Consider the following 20633-nt stretch of genomic DNA (forward strand, 5'->3'; position numbering starts at 1 on the left):
TATGTTGTAACCAAAACACTTCGAAGTGTGCGAAAAAGGTCTGAGGCAGGCATTTGTTGCTGTGACAGTGGCAACAAATAAGCCTAAAATTAGGGAGACCCGCAAAGTTCCTTACCTATTTTGAACGCGGTTATGTAAATTCTTGTAATGCTTTGGGAGTGTGGCACCATGTAGGGTACTTGATATTTCTGGTCTGAAAAAAATTTTAAGGACCGCAACAATGGTGTAGTGGTGGATTAGGAGCCCAATGTCCATAAATTAAATCGGTTAACTCGAATCATTAAGTTTGACGCGTCGTGAGTGCCACAAGCCTGTGCTATGGATGCGCAACTCACGTTCCTGACGCTTAACATAGGTAGTTTAACTAAATCGTTGGCAACAGTTGATTTATTATGCAAGACAACCAGCTATTGGCTCGGCAGTTGTTTAAACCGGCGGACTAGTAGGCTGCAGACGTGTTCCGATGATGACAACGTTGGTAACAACTTTAATTTATTTGGCAGTCAAGTACATTGACAATGCGAATACTCAATTTAGGGAATAGAAAACGCCTTTCGATAAAAGAGCACAGAAATCAAAAGCACAAACGCCAAGAAAAGCAAACCGATTGCTAAAACTGGAAACGTGATGCTCGAGTCTCCTGAAAACATAGAAGTGTCTGTAAGCTACCGTACGTCACGATTAACAAGGCAGACATTAAAAGTGAAGCGACATCACTATTTGGAATTGTTACGCATCCAACTTCCAAAATCGTGAAAGCGGCTATAAACATTCGACAAACCTGATGCAGAAGGGGACTTGACAGCAGGATGCAAACGAATATCCGTTACGCTGGTATTGGAAGTGACGAAAATGGGCTCGCTGAAGTCGGAGTGGAAGGACAGTCTATCAGAGCCGTCGTGGGCAGAGGTTATGATAATAGGACCCACAAAGCGATGGATGTCGGCCCCACGTGAAGCATCTGAATCACCGACCGATCGCTTTTGAACAGTGTCACGACAAACATTGTAGGTAGTTCCATCTGGGCAACCCTGGTGAAAAAATAGAAAGGTTAGGGATGGTTAAGAAGTTTAAACAATGTAGTCTATTAATGTTTTATATAAAGCAAAGTGCGAAAAACTGTACAAACGAAGTCAAACAGCGCGTTATAAAGTCACTGAATCGGACAGTAGGCTGTTATGAAGTTGGAATGTCTGTCTGCATGTAAAGCGAAAGTGGTGATTACGGATAAGCAAATTTGCTGCTGCCAGACAAGGCAACTTTCCAAACGACCTTTAACACAATAGCAATCGTGGCAAAAACATACGTATGGTTCCAAATTAGCTTTGTTGCAGAGGACCATTCGAACGTGGATATAAAACTCCGTACAGCCGTTGAGCCTTGGAACACGGAAGGACATGCAGACCGATCGATCACTTCGTCGACCAAGAAGACAATTCAATTCACGAGCAACAGTGCATCTGGAAAAAGACAGGCGTTAAAGGTATAGTGGAGGACCTAGGCGCAGGTACAGAAAGGTAATACAAGAAACTCACCCTTTCTTCAAGAGCACACGATCGGTAACAGCGCGGTTGGAGGAACAGGAAAGATGGGCATCCATTACTTCTGCCACCAAGGATGATTCCCCGTAAGATCCAACAGGTGGATCAATATTAACAGAAAGGTGAAGCGTTTCGGCGACGGTGTAGATAGCTCCGTGGTTGACAAGGAGATTGCGAGGACAAACATCTTGGCAGGTCGAAACCTTGCACAGAGAAATGGAAGTTCGGGCAACCATCTCGCCAGAGATCTGAGGTCGAGGTTTGTCAACCCTGTGCAAAAGAGCTAAGGTGTCAACTCCGAACAAAATTTTAAGTCGACTTAATGAAGCCTGTAATCGGGACTTACACTGGTTTCAAAGCGGCCACGATGGAGTACTCCTTCTGGTAAGAACACGTAAAGTTCACAACGGCTCGGGGTAAGTCGTATAAAGACGATGGCTTGTTGTTGACCCAAATGTTGTTGCTGTAGACGACGTCTCGGCCCGGACCAGAAATCAAGGTATTGCCGCAAAGCGTCGAAAAGGCAGGTACCGTGATGATATGCATCCCATTGGTGGAAACAGCTGAAATGGAAAGGCCAAATATACCATAATTACCTCACTGCAAGGTTAACTGGTAGCAAGGCATCACAAGATGAAATGACAAATGTAAAGCAGGTTCAATGAGAAATCCACGAAAAGGTTAAGTAAACGTGAATTGGGCACGAAGTTGACGGCAAGGACGGGCATACCTCTGCAAAGTGACTGCGTGGAACCAGCACCGTCGAGAGTGGTGGACATGTAAATGGAAGCAGTAGTTGAAGCTCCAGCGTACTCTTGCAAAAATGCCGAAGGAATTTCAATGCGAATGTTGTCGTCATTGCAGAAGACCCGTGGAGGACCTGGGCACAAACGATATGACACATGCAGGCAGGTTAAGCGGATCTATACATCGTCTATCAACCATATGACTCAGACAGAGTAGCAGAAAATCACACACAAGACTTCCATACCAATGTCACAATGTTCCCCAATGTAGCCTTCCGAGCTGAGGCAGTAGTAGCCAAATTCGTGCATGCAGGAAGGGATGCATCGACAGTTGGAGGACTTGCTGCATTTATTGGCTGAACATGCGTTAGTTGGATTCGAAGTGGTGGTAATCGTTGGAGTTGGTTGGCAACTGAAAAAACGAATGAACAAATGTGAAAACCCGAGGATATTGTGGTAAACGTAGCGAAAATGAGACTTACTAGTAACCTCCGCCAGAAACCGTAATGCAAATAGAAGTCCCAAAACAAGGATTAGACGAGCATCCAGTGAAAGTAGTCTCGCAGCGGTCACCATGTACATTGGCAGGACAGACACACCTGAACACAAAATCGAACAGCGTAGCGCAATGACTAAACGGAGTAAATTCGTGCGGAGCACAGAAAACAGAAACGGCAACTAAACAACTTCTAACTATGAACAATGGAGACGGTTATTGCGCGAAGCGCATGAAGCACCAACCTGTTGTTAACGCAAGTACCCACTCCACAAACTCCTGGAGAACATTCAACCAAAGCCAAGGGGGAAGATGGGCGGTAGCATAGTGGATACAATTCCCTGTAAAGACCGAAAAAGTAAAATACCGTAAACCAAGCGGCAACCCTCCAGGCACAAAAAATCGTAAGGTGTCAATTTAGTATGCAAAACAGATAAATTAAAAATTTCACATGACAGATGCATCCTACCCAGAATTCGGAGTAAAGATAGTACAAGTAAAGCCATCGCTGCAAGTCACCCCAATGCAAGCGGCCCGAGGAACCAATGGCTGAAGAGCAAGCTGACCATTTGCAACGGATGGGATGTGACCAACTGGAGTGTTACGCATCATGCACCTGAAACGCACAATTTATTGAAAGACAAGCATGAAAGACAGCACTGCCACTGAACAACTGACATGCAAATTCTAAAGCAAACAATTCAAGTTCCCCACTTGTGCTTGCCCCCAGGGAAAATGACACAAACTTCTTGACGCCGACACGGATTGCCAGAACAAAGAGTCCAAGTCTTTTCGCAGTTGCGTCCGTAGTTCCCGGCTGGGCAGTAACATCTGGAAAAAGTGAAGGTGTTCAGTGGCAATGAAAACACAATGGAAACCAGCAATTCAAACAAAATCTCACCTGTCATCCATGCAATGTCCACGGGAACAAACAGCTTCATCACAGTCGACATCGAAGTAAAACAACGGATCGTGACACAAGGGATAGAAATTGCGACTGAAAAAAGCAAAAGGTCAGAGTAACAAGTTAAGCTGATCCTCTCGCAAACAATCGCAATAAGGAGGGTGTCTCGGCATTGGTAGTTACCTCTTGTCAGACTGAAAAGTGTAGCAATGGTCAGTTCCGCAATCAATTCCACGGCATATGTCAACACTAGTTGCGTCACCGTAGTTCATCACTGGTATTCCTGCTTTTGGAGCCATAACACCAAAATCCAAACCACTAGAATTAGTCGTGACGTTCGCACCTGAAAGTGAGAACACAAATGTAACAAATGAGCAAAGGTAACATGAACACGTTAAACACTGTACTTTACCTTCAGACAAGTCAACCATGCACCAAAAAAGAACCAAAAACCTGAAAAACAAGATCACGTTAAAATGTGCCCAGCATCCATGCATCTCATTCGATGTTAAATCTTTTACTCACATTGAACTAAAGCTGTCCATTTTTCACCAAATAGAAGTTGCAAAAAAACCTCAACCACACGCAAAACAAGGTACAAAAATCAATTGTGAGATCCAGCTTTTGCAGCTACTTTTAAGGCGCACACTAGCAATCACCAGTTTCTACTTTTTGTGTCATTAACGTCGACACAGTTGGCTTGGAATTTACGCCTCAATCTTTTTCATTTCTTGGAGCATTCTGCATCTAATTTTAAGTGATGTTGAAATGACGTTTCTCCATTTTATTACCAAGTTTCATCAATTGACGTTAAAACAAGTGTGGGCTACATAAGTTTTTCTGTCAGCGGTATGGCACCTATCTACGATATACTCTATAGAGCATATTTTTGTGAGAACTTCACTTAAAAACCTTGTTTCTTCAAACATTATCCTGTAGTTTTGTACATTCATGTTTTTTGGGCTTTCACAGATTTTCTTCTTTGCTTAGGGAAATTTATAAATATGTTCATGAATACCATTAACAGTAGGCTATAAGTAAAATGCTTAAAAGATAAAGCCTAATCGAAAAAAATCTCCCTGGCCAAACATTCTGGCTTCGACCAGCTGAATGGTTTTGCTTTCGGCTTTGGTGCTGGTAGATCTGAAATCGATTCCAGGTCGGGTCAAACAGAAAACTTTAAAAAGAGTACTGATTGTGGTCTTTCTTGCATAGCGCAATGAAAGTAAGTCGGGTAATTATGTGATGACATTGTAAACCTGATTTAAAGTTAAAATAAGCCCTGTTGCTACAAGACCTTAGCTGTTGTAAAGCGAAAATAAATAAAACCATAACATTATTACTAAACATCCCGGCAAACATCCTTATGATATCGAGCATTTTAATAATATAATTGCTGTGGGTCATCGGCTGCGATTGCCCTTGGGCTCAGATGTTAGAGTGCTTGCACGACGCCTAAACTGTCGGTTCGACATCTATTTAAAGCGTGCGGTTGTGCCTTATAAATATTATTCAATTTTTTTAGTTTTGTGATCTATTTCCCCCAATGTTGGACTACCACCAATTATAATGAGGTTCAACCTTTCCTCAAAGCCATACAACAAGTTTTGTTTCTTTTGCTGTCCACAGAGCATTTTTGAAGCTGGACGCAAATTTAAAATCTTTGATATTTGATTTAATGGACATTAATTTTGTTTGTTTGTAGCCAGGGATGGAGGAACCATTTTAAAAGTAGGTGGGCCCAAAGCCGTAGCAGTCAAAGTTAATCAAACTTCTGGGGGGCGATTCCCCCCCAGACCCCCCATAACATTGCTGTATTCGTAATACTTCAATTCGCTTACACATTGTGTTTTCATGATTGCCTTTTGTGCCATCGAGCGAAAGTTCCATTTTTGAGCACGATTTGGTCAAACAAATTACAAAATTGTTAAATTGCTCTATAGTCTATAGCGTTGTACAAAATATGGCGATATACACACAAATAAAAAGGCAAACTATACACACAGTTATAATACCAACCTGGGAGAGATAATCTGCAGCATTATACAGTAGGCCTACGTGCATGCACTGCATACTATGTAATGATATCATTGTTTTAACCTTGGAGAACAATTAGATTGATTTATAGATTGCTCCACCAATCACACGCAACCACACACACACGTGCTGCCCATCAATAGTGGGCTCAACAGAAAAGTTTGAAGATGAGATTTCATCATTGAGCTATCAAAGATAACACAGGCAAAAACAAAAATATTTTTTTTAAAGGCACGGCATGTGAGAGTCATTTTAGGGTATTTCGAGGCCCCTGATTCCGAAAATGCACTTGTTTTTTTCGAATTGGCTCTCGTTTTTAAGATAGCCTACAGCAAAAACATTTTTTGCAATTTTGAACTCCTATAGATTTAACGCCGTGTCGTTTATTACATAGACAAAACTGAAAGTAATCCCAGGCACATTTCTGAGTTGTATAAACGCCATTTGAAACCAATCACGTTGATTACAACCCAAACAAACGGCTATTTAACGTTTACTGGCCTAGTAACAATCAAAATACGACGTGAAGCAAGCCTTAGGATACAAGATGTAGAATATACAACTTGTGCATTGCGTTAATATATTTGTTGACTTCAACAGTATCAGACTTACTAACTAAGCTACTAAGTACAAACAAAATACATACATTGTATTGCTTATAAGCAAAACAAAGCCATCGATGAACAAACACAATTCTTTATTATGGTAAGCTTACTATATACTGAGCAACACCCATCAAGGTACGAAGGCCATTTATATAATTACAGAATACAAAGTTGTGTTCTGCAATAAAGTAGCTGCTTAGAATTGTAGGTTACGGAAGAATGTAATCTTGGTTCGAAATTCAATTCCTGGTAGTTTCAAAAATTCGAAAAAACTAAGTGCATTTTTGGAATCGTGGGCCCTAAAATACTCTAAAATGACTCTCACCTTTTGTGCCAAAATTTTTGTTGGCTTGTGCAATCAAACGAGTGTGTATCAAATGAGTGAAGAGCTTTTTTTTGGAAGTCCTTCTCTAATTTGCCGTTTTCACTACCTTTTCAAAGAAATTTGGCTTTCAGAAGTGGGTGGGCCAGGCCCACCCAGAAAATAAAGTAGGTGGGCCCAGGCCCACGTGGTTCCTCCATCTCTGTTTGTAGCCTATCTATGACCAGGGCCGTGTCAACTGCCGCCGTACCCCCGGCTGGGGGGCACGGTTGTTAGGGGCCTACTCATTTTAATCTGTCTAATGTTTTTTGACTGTTTAAAAAATTAAACAATGCTACAGAAGCTCGATAGCCTAATCCATAGCTAATTAAATCATGCAAGGCGGTATTTACTGCTTTCAAAACCCCTGACTAGCGGCTTAGCTCTAATTAGGGGCCCACTCATACTTAGTTCCTGAAGCGTTTTTCGGCTTGTAATTTTATATTTTTTCCTATTATTGTAAAACTTCTTCGCTCGTTCAATCACATTTTTTTCATCTCGATAATATTGGGCAAGCATAGTTGGGGATTGATGGAGTGAAAAGATTTTTGTGTCAAAAAAAAACTAATAAAATGATGTAATATTTTGAAGTAAACACTGCTCACTCAAATAGTCTAGTTAATATAATTGAATTAATAAATTTCAATGTGAATCGAGATATGTTATGAAGTGAAAATGCTATCTGTGAAGGTGGAGACACCTCAGGTAAAATTTTCAAAGTTCTACCTGCGTGCTGAAAGGCAGGCCTAGGCACACATAAGGCTGTAAGCAGGGATGGAGGAACCATTTTAAAAGTAGGTGGGCCCAGAGGCGCAGCAGTCAAAGTCAATCAAACTTCTGGGGGGCGAAGTCCCCCAGACCCCCATAACATTGCTGCATTCCTAATATTTGAAATCGTTTACACCAGGGGTCGGCAACCTACGGCCCGCCAAGAAAAATCATCAGGCTCGCCGCTCCTTTACAATTTAGAATAATATGTGGCTAACTGGCTATGCCAGTGGTTTATTACAGTATAGGCTCATCAAAATTAAATTTGGCTTTCAAAAGTGGGTGGGCCAGGCCCACCCAGAAAATAAAGTAGGTAGGCTCAGGCCCACGAGGCCCACGTGGTTCCTCCATCCCTGGCTGTAAGCTATACAGACTTTCAAAAAATAAATTAATGAAATCCTTCTGTGGTTGTAAATAAAAAAAATTGAAATGGTAGGCTAATTTAAATTTTAAACAAAACTTCTACCCAATCCAAATTTAATTTGATGTATTTGTTTACACCTACAAAGTGTGCATCTTGATAAATAAAAATATTGCTCCTGACAATGCCTAAGAAGTGACCAAAACAAAATTATAATGTATTTGTCAAAACTTTCTGGAGGGCAAGCCTCCCACACTCCTTTTTCGTTTCATTTATTTGAACATTAAGTTTTGTATTGCATTGTTCTTGTATGTTATAAACTTTAGTTTGTTAAAACTCTAGTCTAGTCCTTTCCCAACTAATTTGGGGCTCCCTTCTGTATTGTCGGCATAGCCTATTAGCTATTTTTTTCCATAAAATTTTAAAGCCTACACTTTGCTAAAATGAGGAATGTAAATCTTTTCCCCACGTGAAAAGAGTTTGCCGCCCTAAACGCTTTCTGCTGGTCCTATTTTTAATAGCAATCACTAAACATAGGGTGGATTTCGGAGAGGGGGGCCGAAATAGTGCTCACACGGCCCTGTCTATGACTGTTGCAGTTTTCTTCTAATACATGATTTGTTGCCTTTTGAAACAAATTGGGTCCTTTTATTTTTCGCTTTATAGCTTTAAATCCATAAAATATGCGATTCTGAATAGGCCTACTTGGTTGGGGAAGTGGACTGATTTTGCTACAACCAAATAGCTTTCCTATTGCAGAGTACGCTTTAGACATCGCAACATTCGCTTCATGTGATCGATGATGTTCCATTTGCATCAGAGTTCGTTTTTATATCCATGGAGTGGAAGAACCATTTTCTCAAGGTTTAAATAGGCCAACTGGCTATATTTACAAGGTGCTATTGCTAGACTTTTTCTACTATGAGGATTTTTTGCACTTTTTTTATAATAGGCTATAACCAATGTGTAGCCAACTACTGTAGAATGTTATTTATTGTTTTTGAACATTCTGAATTCTAATAGTCTAAGCGTTATGACTAAATTATGTTGTATCAAAATTCGACAGAGGCTATCCTACATTCAGAAAGTGAAACCGCTTTTTCGGCCACCGAAAGTCCGCAAATTCCTGCTTGGAAGCCACTGGGTTATCGAAGCTTTCAATATAATATGATGATTAGACTTCTACTTAGTTGGTATCATAAGAGCCAGTATTATTGATTAGCTAGACAATCAAGGATTTTTGCCATGGGTGTTTGACCAGTGAGATTTTTTCAATTAGATTCTATGTTTAAAGGATTTTACTTATAGCCTACTGTTAATGGTATTCATGAACATAATTATAAATTTCCCTAAGCAAAGAAGAAAATCTGTGAAAGCCCAAACAACATGAATTTACAGAACTACAGGATAATGTTTGAGGAAACAAGGTTTTTAAGTGAAGGTCTCACAAAAATATGCTCTATAGAGTATATCGTAGATAGGTGCCATACCGCTGACAGAAAAACTTATGTAGCCCACACTTGTTTTAACGTCAATTGATGAAACTTGGTAATAAAATGGAGAAACGTCATTTCAACATCACTTAAAATTAGATGCAGAATGTTGCAAGAAATGAAAAAGATTGAGGCGTAAATTCCAAGCCAACTGTGTCGACGTTAATGACACGAAAAGTAGAAACTGGTGATTGCTAGTGTGCGCCTTAAAAGTAGCTGCAAAAGCTGGATCTCACTATTGATTTATGTACCTTGTTTTGCGTGTGGTTGAGATTTTTTTGCAACTTCTATTTGGTGAAAAATGGACAGCTTTAGTTCAATGTGAGTAAAAGATTTAACATCGAATGAGATGCATGGATGCTGGGCACATTTTAACGTGATCTTGTTTTTCAGGTTTTTGGTTCTTTTTTGGTGCATGGCTGACTTGTCTGAAGGTAAAGTACAGTGTTTAACGTGTTCATGTTACCTTTGCTCATTTGTTACATTTGTGGTCTCACTTTCAGGTGCGAACGTCACGACTAATTCTAGTCGTTGGGATTTTGGTGTTATGGCTCCAAAAGCAGGAATACCAGTGATGAACTACGGTGACGCAACTAGTGTTGACATATGCCGTGGAATTGATTGCGGAACTGACCATTGCTACACTTTTCAGCCTGACAAGAGGTAACTACCAATGCCGAGACACTCTCCTTATTGCGATTGTTTGCGAGAGGATCAGCTTAACTTGTTACCCTGACCTTTTGCTTTTTTCAGTCGCAATTTCTATCCCTTGTGTCACGATCCGTTGTTTTACTTCGATGTCGACTGTGATGAAGCTGTTTGTTCCCGTGGACATTGCATGGATGACAGGTGAGATTTTGTTTGAATTGCTGGTTTCCATTGTGTTTTCGTTGCCACTGAACACCTTCACTTTTTCCAGATGTTACTGCCCAGCCGGGAACTACGGACGCAACTGCGAAAAGACTTGGACTCTTTGTTCTGGCAATCCGTGTCGGCGTCAAGAAGTTTGTGTCATTTTCCCTGGGGGCAAGCACAAGTGGGGAACTTGAATTGTTTGCTTTAGAATTTGCATGTCAGTTGTTCAGTGGCAGTGCTGTCTTTCATGCTTGTCTTTCAATTGTGCGTTTCAGGTGCATGATGCGTAACACTCCAGTTGGTCACATCCCATCCGTTGCAAATGGTCAGCTTGCTCTTCAGCCATTGGTTCCTCGGGCCGCTTGCATTGGGGTGACTTGCAGCGATGGCTTTACTTGTACCATCTTTACTCCGAATTCTGGGTAGGATGCATCTGTCATGTGAAATTTTTAATTTATCTGTTTTGCATACTAAATTGACACCTTACGATTTTTTGTGCCTGGAGGGTTGCCGCTTGGTTTACGATATTTTACTTTTTTGGTCTTTACAGGGAATTGTATCCACTATGCTACCGCCCATCTTCCCCCTTGGGTTTGGTTGAATGTTCTCCAGGAGTTTGTGGAGTGGGTACTTGCATTAACAACAGGTTGGTGCTTCATGCGCTTCGCGCAATAACCGTCTCCATTGTTCATAGTTAGAAGTTGTTTAGTTGCCGTTTCTGTTTTCTGTGCTCCGCACGAATTTACTCCGTTTAGTCATTGCGCTACGCTGTTCGATTTTGTGTTCAGGTGTGTCTGTCCTGCCAATGTACATGGTGACCGCTGCGAGACTACTTTCACTGGATGCTCGTCTAATCCTTGTTTTGGGACTTCTATTTGCATTACGGTTTCTGGCGGAGGTTACTAGTAAGTCTCATTTTCGCTACGTTTACCACAATATCCTCGGGTTTTCACATTTGTTCATTCATTTTTTCAGTTGCCAACCAACTCCGACGATTACCACCACTTCGAATCCAACTAACGCATGTTCAGCCAATAAATGCAGCAAGTCCTCCAACTGTCGATGCATCCCTTCCTGCATGCACGAATTTGGCTACTACTGCCTCAGCTCGGAAGGCTACATTGGGGAACATTGTGACATTGGTATGGAAGTCTTGTGTGTGATTTTCTGCTACTCTGTCTTGAGTCGTATGGTTGATAGACGATGTATAGATCCGCTTAACCTGCCTGCATGTGTCATATCGTTTGTGCCCAGGTCCTCCACGGGTCTTCTGCAATGACGACAACATTCGCATTGAAATTCCTTCGGCATTTTTGCAAGAGTACGCTGGAGCTTCAACTGCTGCTTCCATTTACATGTCGACCACTCTCGATGGTGCTGGTTCCACGCAGTCACTTTGCAGAGGTATGCCCGTCCTTGCCGTCAACTTCGTGCCCAATTCACGTTTACTTAACCTTTTCGTGGATTTCTCATTGAACCTGCTTTACATTTGTCATTTCATCTTGTGATGCCTTGCTACCAGTTAACCTTGCAGTGAGGTAATTATGGTATATTTGGCCTTTCCATTTCAGCTGTTTCCACCAATGGGATGCATATCATCACGGTACCTGCCTTTTCGACGCTTTGCGGCAATACCTTGATTTCTGGTCCGGGCCGAGACGTCGTCTACAGCAACAACATTTGGGTCAACAACAAGCCATCGTCTTTATACGACTTACCCCGAGCCGTTGTGAACTTTACGTGTTCTTACCAGAAGGAGTACTCCATTGTGGCCGCTTTGAAACCAGTGTAAGTCCCGATTACAGGCTTCATTAAGTCGACTTAAAATTTTGTTCGGAGTTGACACCTTAGCTCTTTTGCACAGGGTTGACAAACCTCGACCTCAGATCTCTGGCGAGATGGTTGCCCGAACTTCCATTTCTCTGTGCAAGGTTTCGACCTGCCAAGATGTTTGTCCTCGCAATCTCCTTGTCAACCACGGAGCTATCTACACCGTCGCCGAAACACTTCACCTTTCTGTTAATATTGATCCACCTGTTGGATCTTACGGGGAATCATCCTTGGTGGCAGAAGTAATGGATGCCCATCTTTCCTGTTCCTCCAACCGCGCTGTTACCGATCGTGTGCTCTTGAAGAAAGGGTGAGTTTCTTGTATTACCCTTCTGTACCTGCGCCTAGGTCCTCCACTATACCTTTAACGACTGTCTTTTTCCAGATGCACTGTTGCTCGTGAATTGAATTGTCTTCTTGGTCGACGAAGTGATCGATCGGTCTGCATGTCCTTCCGTGTTCCAAGGCTCAACGGCTGTACGGAGTTTTATATCCACGTTCGAATGGTCCTCTGCAACAAAGCTAATTTGGAACCATACGTATGTTTTTGCCACGATTGCTATTGTGTTAAAGGTCGTTTGGAAAGTTGCCTTGTCTGGCAGCAGCAAATTTGCTTATCCGTAATCACCACTTTCGCTTTACATGCAGACAGACATTCCAACTTCATAACAGCCTACTGTCCGATTCAGTGACTTTATAACGCGCTGTTTGACTTCGTTTGTACAATTTTTCGCACTTTGCTTTATATAAAACATTAATAGACTACATTGTTTAAATTTCTTAACCATCCCTAACCTTTCTATTTTTTCACCAGGGTTGCCCAGATGGAACTACCTACAATGTTTGTCGTGACACTGTTCAAAAGCGATCGGTCGGTGATTCAGATGCTTTACGTGGGGCCGACATCCATCGCTTTGTGGGTCCTATTATCATAACCTCTGCCCACGACGGCTCTGATAGACTGTCCTTCCACTCCGACTTCAGCGAGCCCATTTTCGTCACTTCCAATACCAGCGTAACGGATATTCGTTTGCATCCTGCTGTCAAGTCCCCTTCTGCATCAGGTTTGTCGAATGTTTATAGCCGCTTTCACGATTTTGGAAGTTGGATGCGTAACAATTCCAAATAGTGATGTCGCTTCACTTTTAATGTCTACCTTGTTAATCGTGACGTACGGTAGCTTACAGACACTTCTATGTTTTCAGGAGACTCGAGCATCACGTTTCCAGTTTTAGCAATCGGTTTGCTTTTCTTGGCGTTTGTGCTTTTGATTTCTGTGCTCTTTTATCGAAAGGCGTTTTCTATTCCCTAAATTTAGTATTCGCATTGTCAATGTACTTGACTGCCAAATAAATTAAAGTTGTTTCCAACGTTGTCATCATCGGAACCCATCTGCAGTCTAGTCCGCCAGTTTAAGTACGACTGATAATCGAATCCGCAGCCATCCCTAAAGCGTTGAGTCATATGTGTAGATCAGTGTTTCTTAACCTTTTGTGGTTCACGAGTCACGACCCCTTTTAGGTGTTTAATACAGCCTGCGACCCCCTTCCTGCTCTCTTTTTTTTATAGATAAGCTATAAAAATTAGCACAAATGCATTTCAATAACATTTAATTTAAAAAAAACTGCTTAATGTCACATCTTATTGTTTGGCGTTTCAAACCGGTCTCACGGCGTTGAAAAAAATCTAAATGCTTGCTGATAGTTTTTGGAATGTTTTTGGAATGCTTTGTTTCTAAATGACGTTTTAACGTTGATGGCTTCATAAATTCAGCACTGAGAACTACATTGCACAAAACACACTGTTGAATTACGCTTACTCCTGACTCACTAAACGCAACTGCACAATAATTAAAATCTGATTTAACTAAGGTTTTGACAACTAACGTTTTGAGGGTGTTAAACCAATGGTTAAACCTGGTGTTGGTTAAACAGGCTGACTCAGTTCAGTTCATTCGTTCTACTTCAAACGATGATAAATTGGCCTATAACCGAGCGACGCATTTTCTTTCGTAACAGTGCAACCAATTAGTCACTTGCTACAACATTACTGTGTACAAAGTGATTGCTGCAAAGATTTTTCATTTTTCTGGAATTCTTTGCGACTCCCATGACATGACCTTCGCGACCCCCATGCTGAGAAACGCCGGTGTAGATACAACAGAACCGGGATATTCCAAAAAAAAACGGTAGTTTTTCATCGCCACTCCAAATGCAATTGTGCGCAAACCGCATGTGCTTCCGAGATTTAGTTCAAGGTTTAAACATTTATAAGTGTATGTTGACGCACAATTGCTGTACAATATATATAGTTTAAAAGTGAATTTAACTAATGACATGCTGCCATCCAGTGGCGTACCTATGCAAAATGGCGCCCATGGCAAAGTTTAAATGTGCGCCCTTAACAAAGTTAAATATTGTTACAACTCTTTTATGAACAAATCACGAAACTAAATGTGTTATTGCCGTTTTATTATGTTCAAAGGCAGTCCCATGAGATTGTTTCGTCGTGCAAGTTTTGTTTACTTTGCGGAGCCATTCAGTTTGATAGAAAGCTGCGCTTTGTGCCTTTCCAAGTTATTTCCCACATAAAAACTAGCTAACGCGGCTTCCCCTTTCTTTTCCATCTGACTGTTATTTCCCACATAAAAATTTTTTTAGCCTACTACCAAATGAATTATTATTGGACATAATCGAAAATAAGTTATAATATATAGGCCCTATAGGCTACAAGGACTACTGTACTGTGTCATATTGCATTGCCGCTAAGACTCCTGCGTCAAATATCAGGTTAAACAGTTGCTCAATTAAGAAAATGAATGAATTGTACAAGAAATGTCAGCAGTATCTGAATATTAAGGTGACCCAAAATGCTATGCTAAAACTTTTTCAACGTAAGCAAATTTAATGAGGGCTGTTGTTGCCATTCCTGAACTAAACGACTGAACTGTGGTTGAGTTTTTGACAATGCAACACGCATGTCATCAACGTCCAGGGGATTTCGATGTTTAGTTTTTATTGTAACAAGAGCTGAGAATCCTGCCTCGCAAAGGTAAGTGGTTATGAATGGTAACAAAACAATAATAATCGCTTGCTTTGCCAAGAATGGGTAGGTTTGCAGTTGTGAGCACCAGTGGCGGCTCGTGGTCTCAAAACATGGGGGGGGCTGCATCAACCAGTAGGCTAACCTAATATAAATAATTATAAACCTGTACCGGACTGAGTTATAAATGCACTGAGTTAGGGTTAGTAACACAGTAGCCTACACTACACAGTAACATGTTCTTTTAATTGGCTGTCGTTTAATGTTTTTATCATTTAAAGTAAACTTTTGATAATGGCTTGAATTTGGTCAAGTTTAGGTGGCCACCAGATAGAGCTAGTACTATTATGGGACTTGGTATTAACTTAGTTGGTTAGATCTATGCTTGTGCTTTCCAACGATAGCAAATTTGTTGAAATTGAACAACAAATGAAGAAATGGGAGACAATTTCCTTCAGGTGTTTTTCAGTGCATTTCAACCCCGTATTTCCTCCTTTATAATAGTCCATTCCAACCTGTGTGACGTATCATGACGTCATCATCCAGAGGACGATTTGTGAAAGAGCACCAATAATAATTACAGTAATTGGCTTTACTTCACATCAAAACTAGTCTGTCTCAGTGACTTCTCAAAACACAGATCAAGTAAAGTAACCTACGATCCCTTCACCTAATCACCGATAGCTTCCACACGCTTACCCTAAAGCTTTACCCTTTACCCTAAAGCTTTGTCGGCAGCCGTGGCCGAGTGGTTAGCGCGTTGGGCTCGCAGTCGAGAGCCTGCATGTTCGACTCCAGCCACCCGCACTTGCTGTTGTTTCTCTGGGCAAGAAACTTAACGATAATTGCCTCTACCTAGTGATCGATTTCGAGTAATGGGTAGTACCAAATTTAAGTCATAAGTATAGTAGACAACCGGAAACAGACATTGCCGTCGGCTGCAGCGTGGGTCAGGTGTACGTCGGAAGGCGTACACCGATGCATAGCGCTCAAGTCCGCTTTCCCGCAATGCAGGATAAAGATAAACAAACAAACAAACAAACCAAAGTTGGAATCCCTGACCAGGGTCTGTTCTATTTGCAGTCCCTGCAGCGCTTGTTCAGTGATGCTAGAAAACTATTTTCTGAAAAACTTACGTCATAAAAAAAGAACAAACAACACCGGACCTGCAAAATTTGCAGACCCAGAGTTGCCAATTAATTTTTGTAATACAAATTTTTTTTTTATTACAAAAAAAAATTAGTATGAAGAGTTTTTTAATTCTTCAAGCAAAATAAATTAAAAAAAACATGGCAAAACTATCTATATGTAATATAATTCGCATATGTACAAAAATGTTGGGGGGGGGCTGCAGTCCCGCAGTCCCTTATGACGAGCCACCAAAATTCTTCCACAGTTTTTGAATGAAATTCAATGCGTAATAACTAATAACTCTTTTGATCTCAATTCAATCAGGCCATCTTTACTGAAATCGTCATCGCTAATGTTGTTCAAGTCAAAAAGAAAAGGATTTCGAATCCATGTTTCAACTTCGTTCGGCAGGTGTTCTAAATTACAATAACGTTGAAATGGGTAGCCACTTTAACAAGTTGAAATGAGATTTGCAGGGTTTCCAAGTGTGCGCAAAATTTTTCTCTCTGCTGTCTATTACGTAATAGACGAGCCAATCCTGATTTGACTGTAATCGACATGCGTTGTGGTAGATGTAGTTTAAGGTCAATGTACACACTGTAGGCAGCAGCATAGATTTATTTTAATGCATACCGGCACAGTTTATTCTCGCGGGCTTGAGCTTGACACATTTGCATTTAAAGAGGGAAATGAAAGTAAAAAGATCGCTTTTCGTTTTTTTCCCAAAATTCATCAAGGTAATCGCGGACCCCCAAATGCTTTCTCACGGACCCCAGGTTGGAAACCACTGCTATAAACGATGTTTGCTTAACCACTGCAGCACGTCCAGCGCTGTAGTGTCATTTTTAAATATATCAGCAATCAGCATGCTTTTTCTCAAATCTGTCTATCTATTTCGATACTGTCACTTCGCAACAAAGAGTGGGGATTTAAAAAGATGAATACTTAATTTAGCAAACACATATCGCTGAAACACTTTTCCGCTTCACTCCGAAACCGGTCTATAGCTTCTAACATGCATCTCTTGGTTTCTTCAACATGCGAGAGACCTATATGTCTTCGGTCTACGTATAATTTTTTGGCTTCACTTAGATCAGTGTTAACTTGGTCGTTTAAGTCAGAGTCTCTCTGAAAATAAATTAGTGTGACTGTCTTTGTTTGTTTAAAATGTTATTCCATTTTTCCGCCCTCCAGCAACGTGCCGCCCCCGGATTTATCCACAAGATCCACTGGGGTGCTACGCCACTGCATAGGTCTACTTAAAATTCATCTCTGTGTTATTGCAACCGGCGGTGACCGACTTACAGATACAGATATTTTTGTAGGATAACTGTGGATAAAAATAAAACGACCCAAGTCCGGCAGATTTTTTTAAAAACTGATATTAATTAATTTAATTTGTCGCCGACATTTGTTGGCATGTCGGCGGGTTTTGTGACCGTTGGGTTGTATGCTAATTACGGATTAAAGAAACTGATAGCGAATCATTCCCAATCTCAACCACACAACAGATTAGATTTATAAATTCTTATAAAAATGAATAAGTAGCCTATGTTCTGGTGCTACTTCTAAGCTTCAACTAATCGCTGCTTAGTGATTTTACTAAACTTCCAATTTTTGCTGACTGAATCCAAAATGAGCCAGGAGAGGCACAATGTTGCTTTTGCAACGTCACAATCCATTGTTTAATAATATGGCTGCAGTAAAAGAGAGACTCCTTTTTGATCTTTGTCAGGGATTATTGTACTGGGCGCAAATTAGATTTTGAAGAAAGTGTAAGTCACAAATTTTAATTTTTACCAATCGATTTTGGCGCCCCTATCAACGTCGCGCCCATGGCTCGAGCCATGCCTGCCATACCCTAGGTACGCTACTGATGCCATCCCAACCTGGTACAGAAGTTGCAAATAGACAAAAGCATAACATTATTTTCATTATCGCCTTGACATTGCCAGACTACGTCTCGTAAGCCACGGTTGACCGCCGGCGGAGAAGCTATTAGTAGGCTACAATTTATCACAATCATCAACGGTTTCATGTATGAATATAAAAAATACTGTTAAAGACAAAAATAATTTGTTTTTAAATATTGGATTTGCATGTTTACAAATCGTCAAACGCAATTCGAACGAATAAAATCAGCCATGAAGTGACTAAATGCCAGCAAAATTCGTGCTTTTTTGCAACATATGTATTCAGAATACAAACTACGCATTTATTTCAAGAATAAATGATTAAAAAATATAACCAAAACATTCGATAATTTGCATGTCAATTTTCTCAAATGTGCGATGTTCAGCAGGTGAGTTCTAAGCCATTCATAAGAGCGGCTTAAAAAATCCCTCGTGCTTTTCGAGCGTCTTTGGAACGAATGCCAGATGGGGTTAATCGGCCATGTAAAATGTCTACTGTTAGTACATGCAACTGCAGTATGGGAGACACCGCAAGAATCTTAGACATCAGCCGAGATTAGTATAATATGTTCTGGCTGTTTTTGTTTTGAACGAAATATTAGTGTGTTACTTTCCGGGAGCTAAGATTAGGTCCAAATCTCCTTTTGTGGACCAAGAAACGTTCTCTACGTAGCCTACATTAGAAGCAATGAGAAGTAATTGCACCACTCGGTCCTTGTAAAGTTTGTGGCTTCATGTACACTGGCTGGAATACCTTAAGCATATCATTTGAGTAATGCTCATTCTTACCAGTTTCATTGTCGTCATCCGCTGATTACATCACAAGCATTTCTTCTTCTTTTTTTAAAAAACTTTTTGGCTCTGCAGGTCCAGCATGCATTACTTCCAGCTGATCAATAAATCGAAGCTTGTATATTACTGATTGTTTATTGGAAAAACCCTATTTTGCCGTTTTTAATTCGTCTTCATGTGCTCTATTGATGAAATGAAAAGTGAATGAAGCAGGTGTTACCATCCTCTTGACGAAATCGATGATTCATTACTGAAACCGGTGCTTGTAAATCTTGGGGTTCAATCAAGTTCAAAGCTTGAAGAGTGTTGTTCATTTACCCTTCTAACGCTTTTTTCTAATGTTATATTTTACCTTTGTCAACATAAACATTTGTTTAATTTTTTTAGGGGATAAGTGTAGCCTAACATAGCCTACATGTGTGGCTATGGCTTGATCTCCAAAGGTCAAGGTTTAAGATTTTTTTTTCTTCTTAAATCGTATCCTTTGTAGGCTATTTGACCAATTGAATGAAATTAAAACTGGGTTTCTGTAGAAGTTTGAGTTTCAAAGCTTAGTTTACAATACTAACAAAGCTAACTTTCAAATATGTTTTTTCAAAATGATATATTTCTGACAAAAGTTTCTATAGTGTAAGTCTATCAATAAAACTTCGAAGATTTGTCTGAGATGTTTCCATTTTTCCATATATATACTATAGTATAGTAGGCCATAAGTCATGCTTTAACATACCTCCATCAACACTGGAATAGGTCAATTTGGCAGTTAACTAGTTGAATGAGCATTGTGTTTATTTTGGAATATTGCAATTCAGATATTAACCGCTATTCAGATAGTACAACTCTGTTGTGAAGAAAACAACAGTGTTCCTTTTCAGATATTATTTATGAACAAAATTTGCCAATAATAAATACTTCGAATAGCCTACATACACCATGAGTGTGTGAATCAGCGGTTCTCAACCTTTTATGGCGCGGGGCCAAATTTTGAATTTTGTGTAGGGCGCAACAACAAAAAACAGGTCATAAAAGAGCACATCACGGTAAAACACAAAGCAATTTAATGTGAAAATTGATTTTGGCTTTGATGTTTAATAAAATTCGTGCTTCTGTTTGTTTTCATTATCTTTTTTTCTATTTGTTTTTTTTTGGATCTTTTGTGGCTGTGCTAGCTACAAACATATACCTTCAACATAAACTACTATTCACGCATGTATTAAGCCTTTCAAGGTTTTGCCACCTTTTCCTGTTCATTGACGTGTTGGTATTTCGACTATTGCAGCTGGCAGTATCTTTTTTGTTTGTTCCGGACGCGTTAACGACGAAAAATAACAGGATTAATTGATAAAACAAGTTGTAATCTTGGAAGATGCACTACGCAAAGCTGACTGAGGTGATGGTTCGTCAATCGGTTGCAATGTTTGGTTTATTTCCAATTATTTTTCTAAAAAGTGCTTCACACACGTAAGCTATGTTGAACCAAATACAGAAGCATTTTGCATTGGCTATCACGTTAAGATACTTTCCCTCTGAAACTCGACTCCAAAAGTAAAGTAGATGATTATATTGGAATGCTTGTGTCACCTGCACATCCGACTGCAAGTCTAACAGCTTCAGCGGAGTATCATCGGGGAGATGACTTTCTAAACTTCAGCAAACCCCTTGATCTCTGGGAGAAGCATGAAGAATCTTTTGAGACATGTAGCATGAGAAAGTCTGCATACAGTCATCATTAATATATCCCAGGAAAAGCTTCAACTT

At 40.3% G+C, this 20633-nt stretch overlaps 2 protein-coding genes across 2 annotated transcripts; one reads left to right on the forward strand and one right to left on the reverse strand.

The window, feature by feature from the left end:
• Positions 1-479: 479 nt before the first annotated feature.
• On the reverse strand, positions 480-4284 carry LOC145772182 (uncharacterized). The gene is made up of 15 exons (XM_082584030.1): positions 4213-4284; positions 4100-4140; positions 3871-4030; positions 3685-3780; positions 3498-3614; positions 3253-3399; positions 3029-3124; positions 2770-2886; positions 2533-2699; positions 2272-2421; positions 1888-2104; positions 1536-1811; positions 1307-1460; positions 782-1031; positions 480-640 (listed from the first exon to the last, which is right to left on the reverse strand). The coding sequence occupies exons 1-15, from the start codon at positions 4230-4232 to the stop codon at positions 534-536; spliced, it is 2115 nt and encodes a 704-aa protein (XP_082440156.1). The 5' UTR covers positions 4233-4284; the 3' UTR covers positions 480-533.
• Positions 4285-9562: 5278 nt separating this feature from the next.
• LOC145772286 (uncharacterized) lies at positions 9563-13362 on the forward strand. Its single transcript, XM_082584155.1, has 15 exons — positions 9563-9633; positions 9706-9746; positions 9816-9975; positions 10066-10161; positions 10232-10348; positions 10443-10589; positions 10718-10813; positions 10956-11072; positions 11143-11309; positions 11422-11571; positions 11739-11955; positions 12032-12307; positions 12383-12536; positions 12812-13061; positions 13203-13362. The coding sequence occupies exons 1-15, from the start codon at positions 9614-9616 to the stop codon at positions 13307-13309; spliced, it is 2115 nt and encodes a 704-aa protein (XP_082440281.1). The 5' UTR covers positions 9563-9613; the 3' UTR covers positions 13310-13362.
• The last annotated feature ends 7271 nt before the right edge of the window (positions 13363-20633 follow it).

This window comes from Aplidium turbinatum, chromosome 6 (genome assembly GCF_918807975.1).
Source record: "Aplidium turbinatum chromosome 6, kaAplTurb1.1, whole genome shotgun sequence".
Lineage (NCBI taxonomy): Eukaryota > Metazoa > Chordata > Ascidiacea > Aplousobranchia > Polyclinidae > Aplidium > Aplidium turbinatum.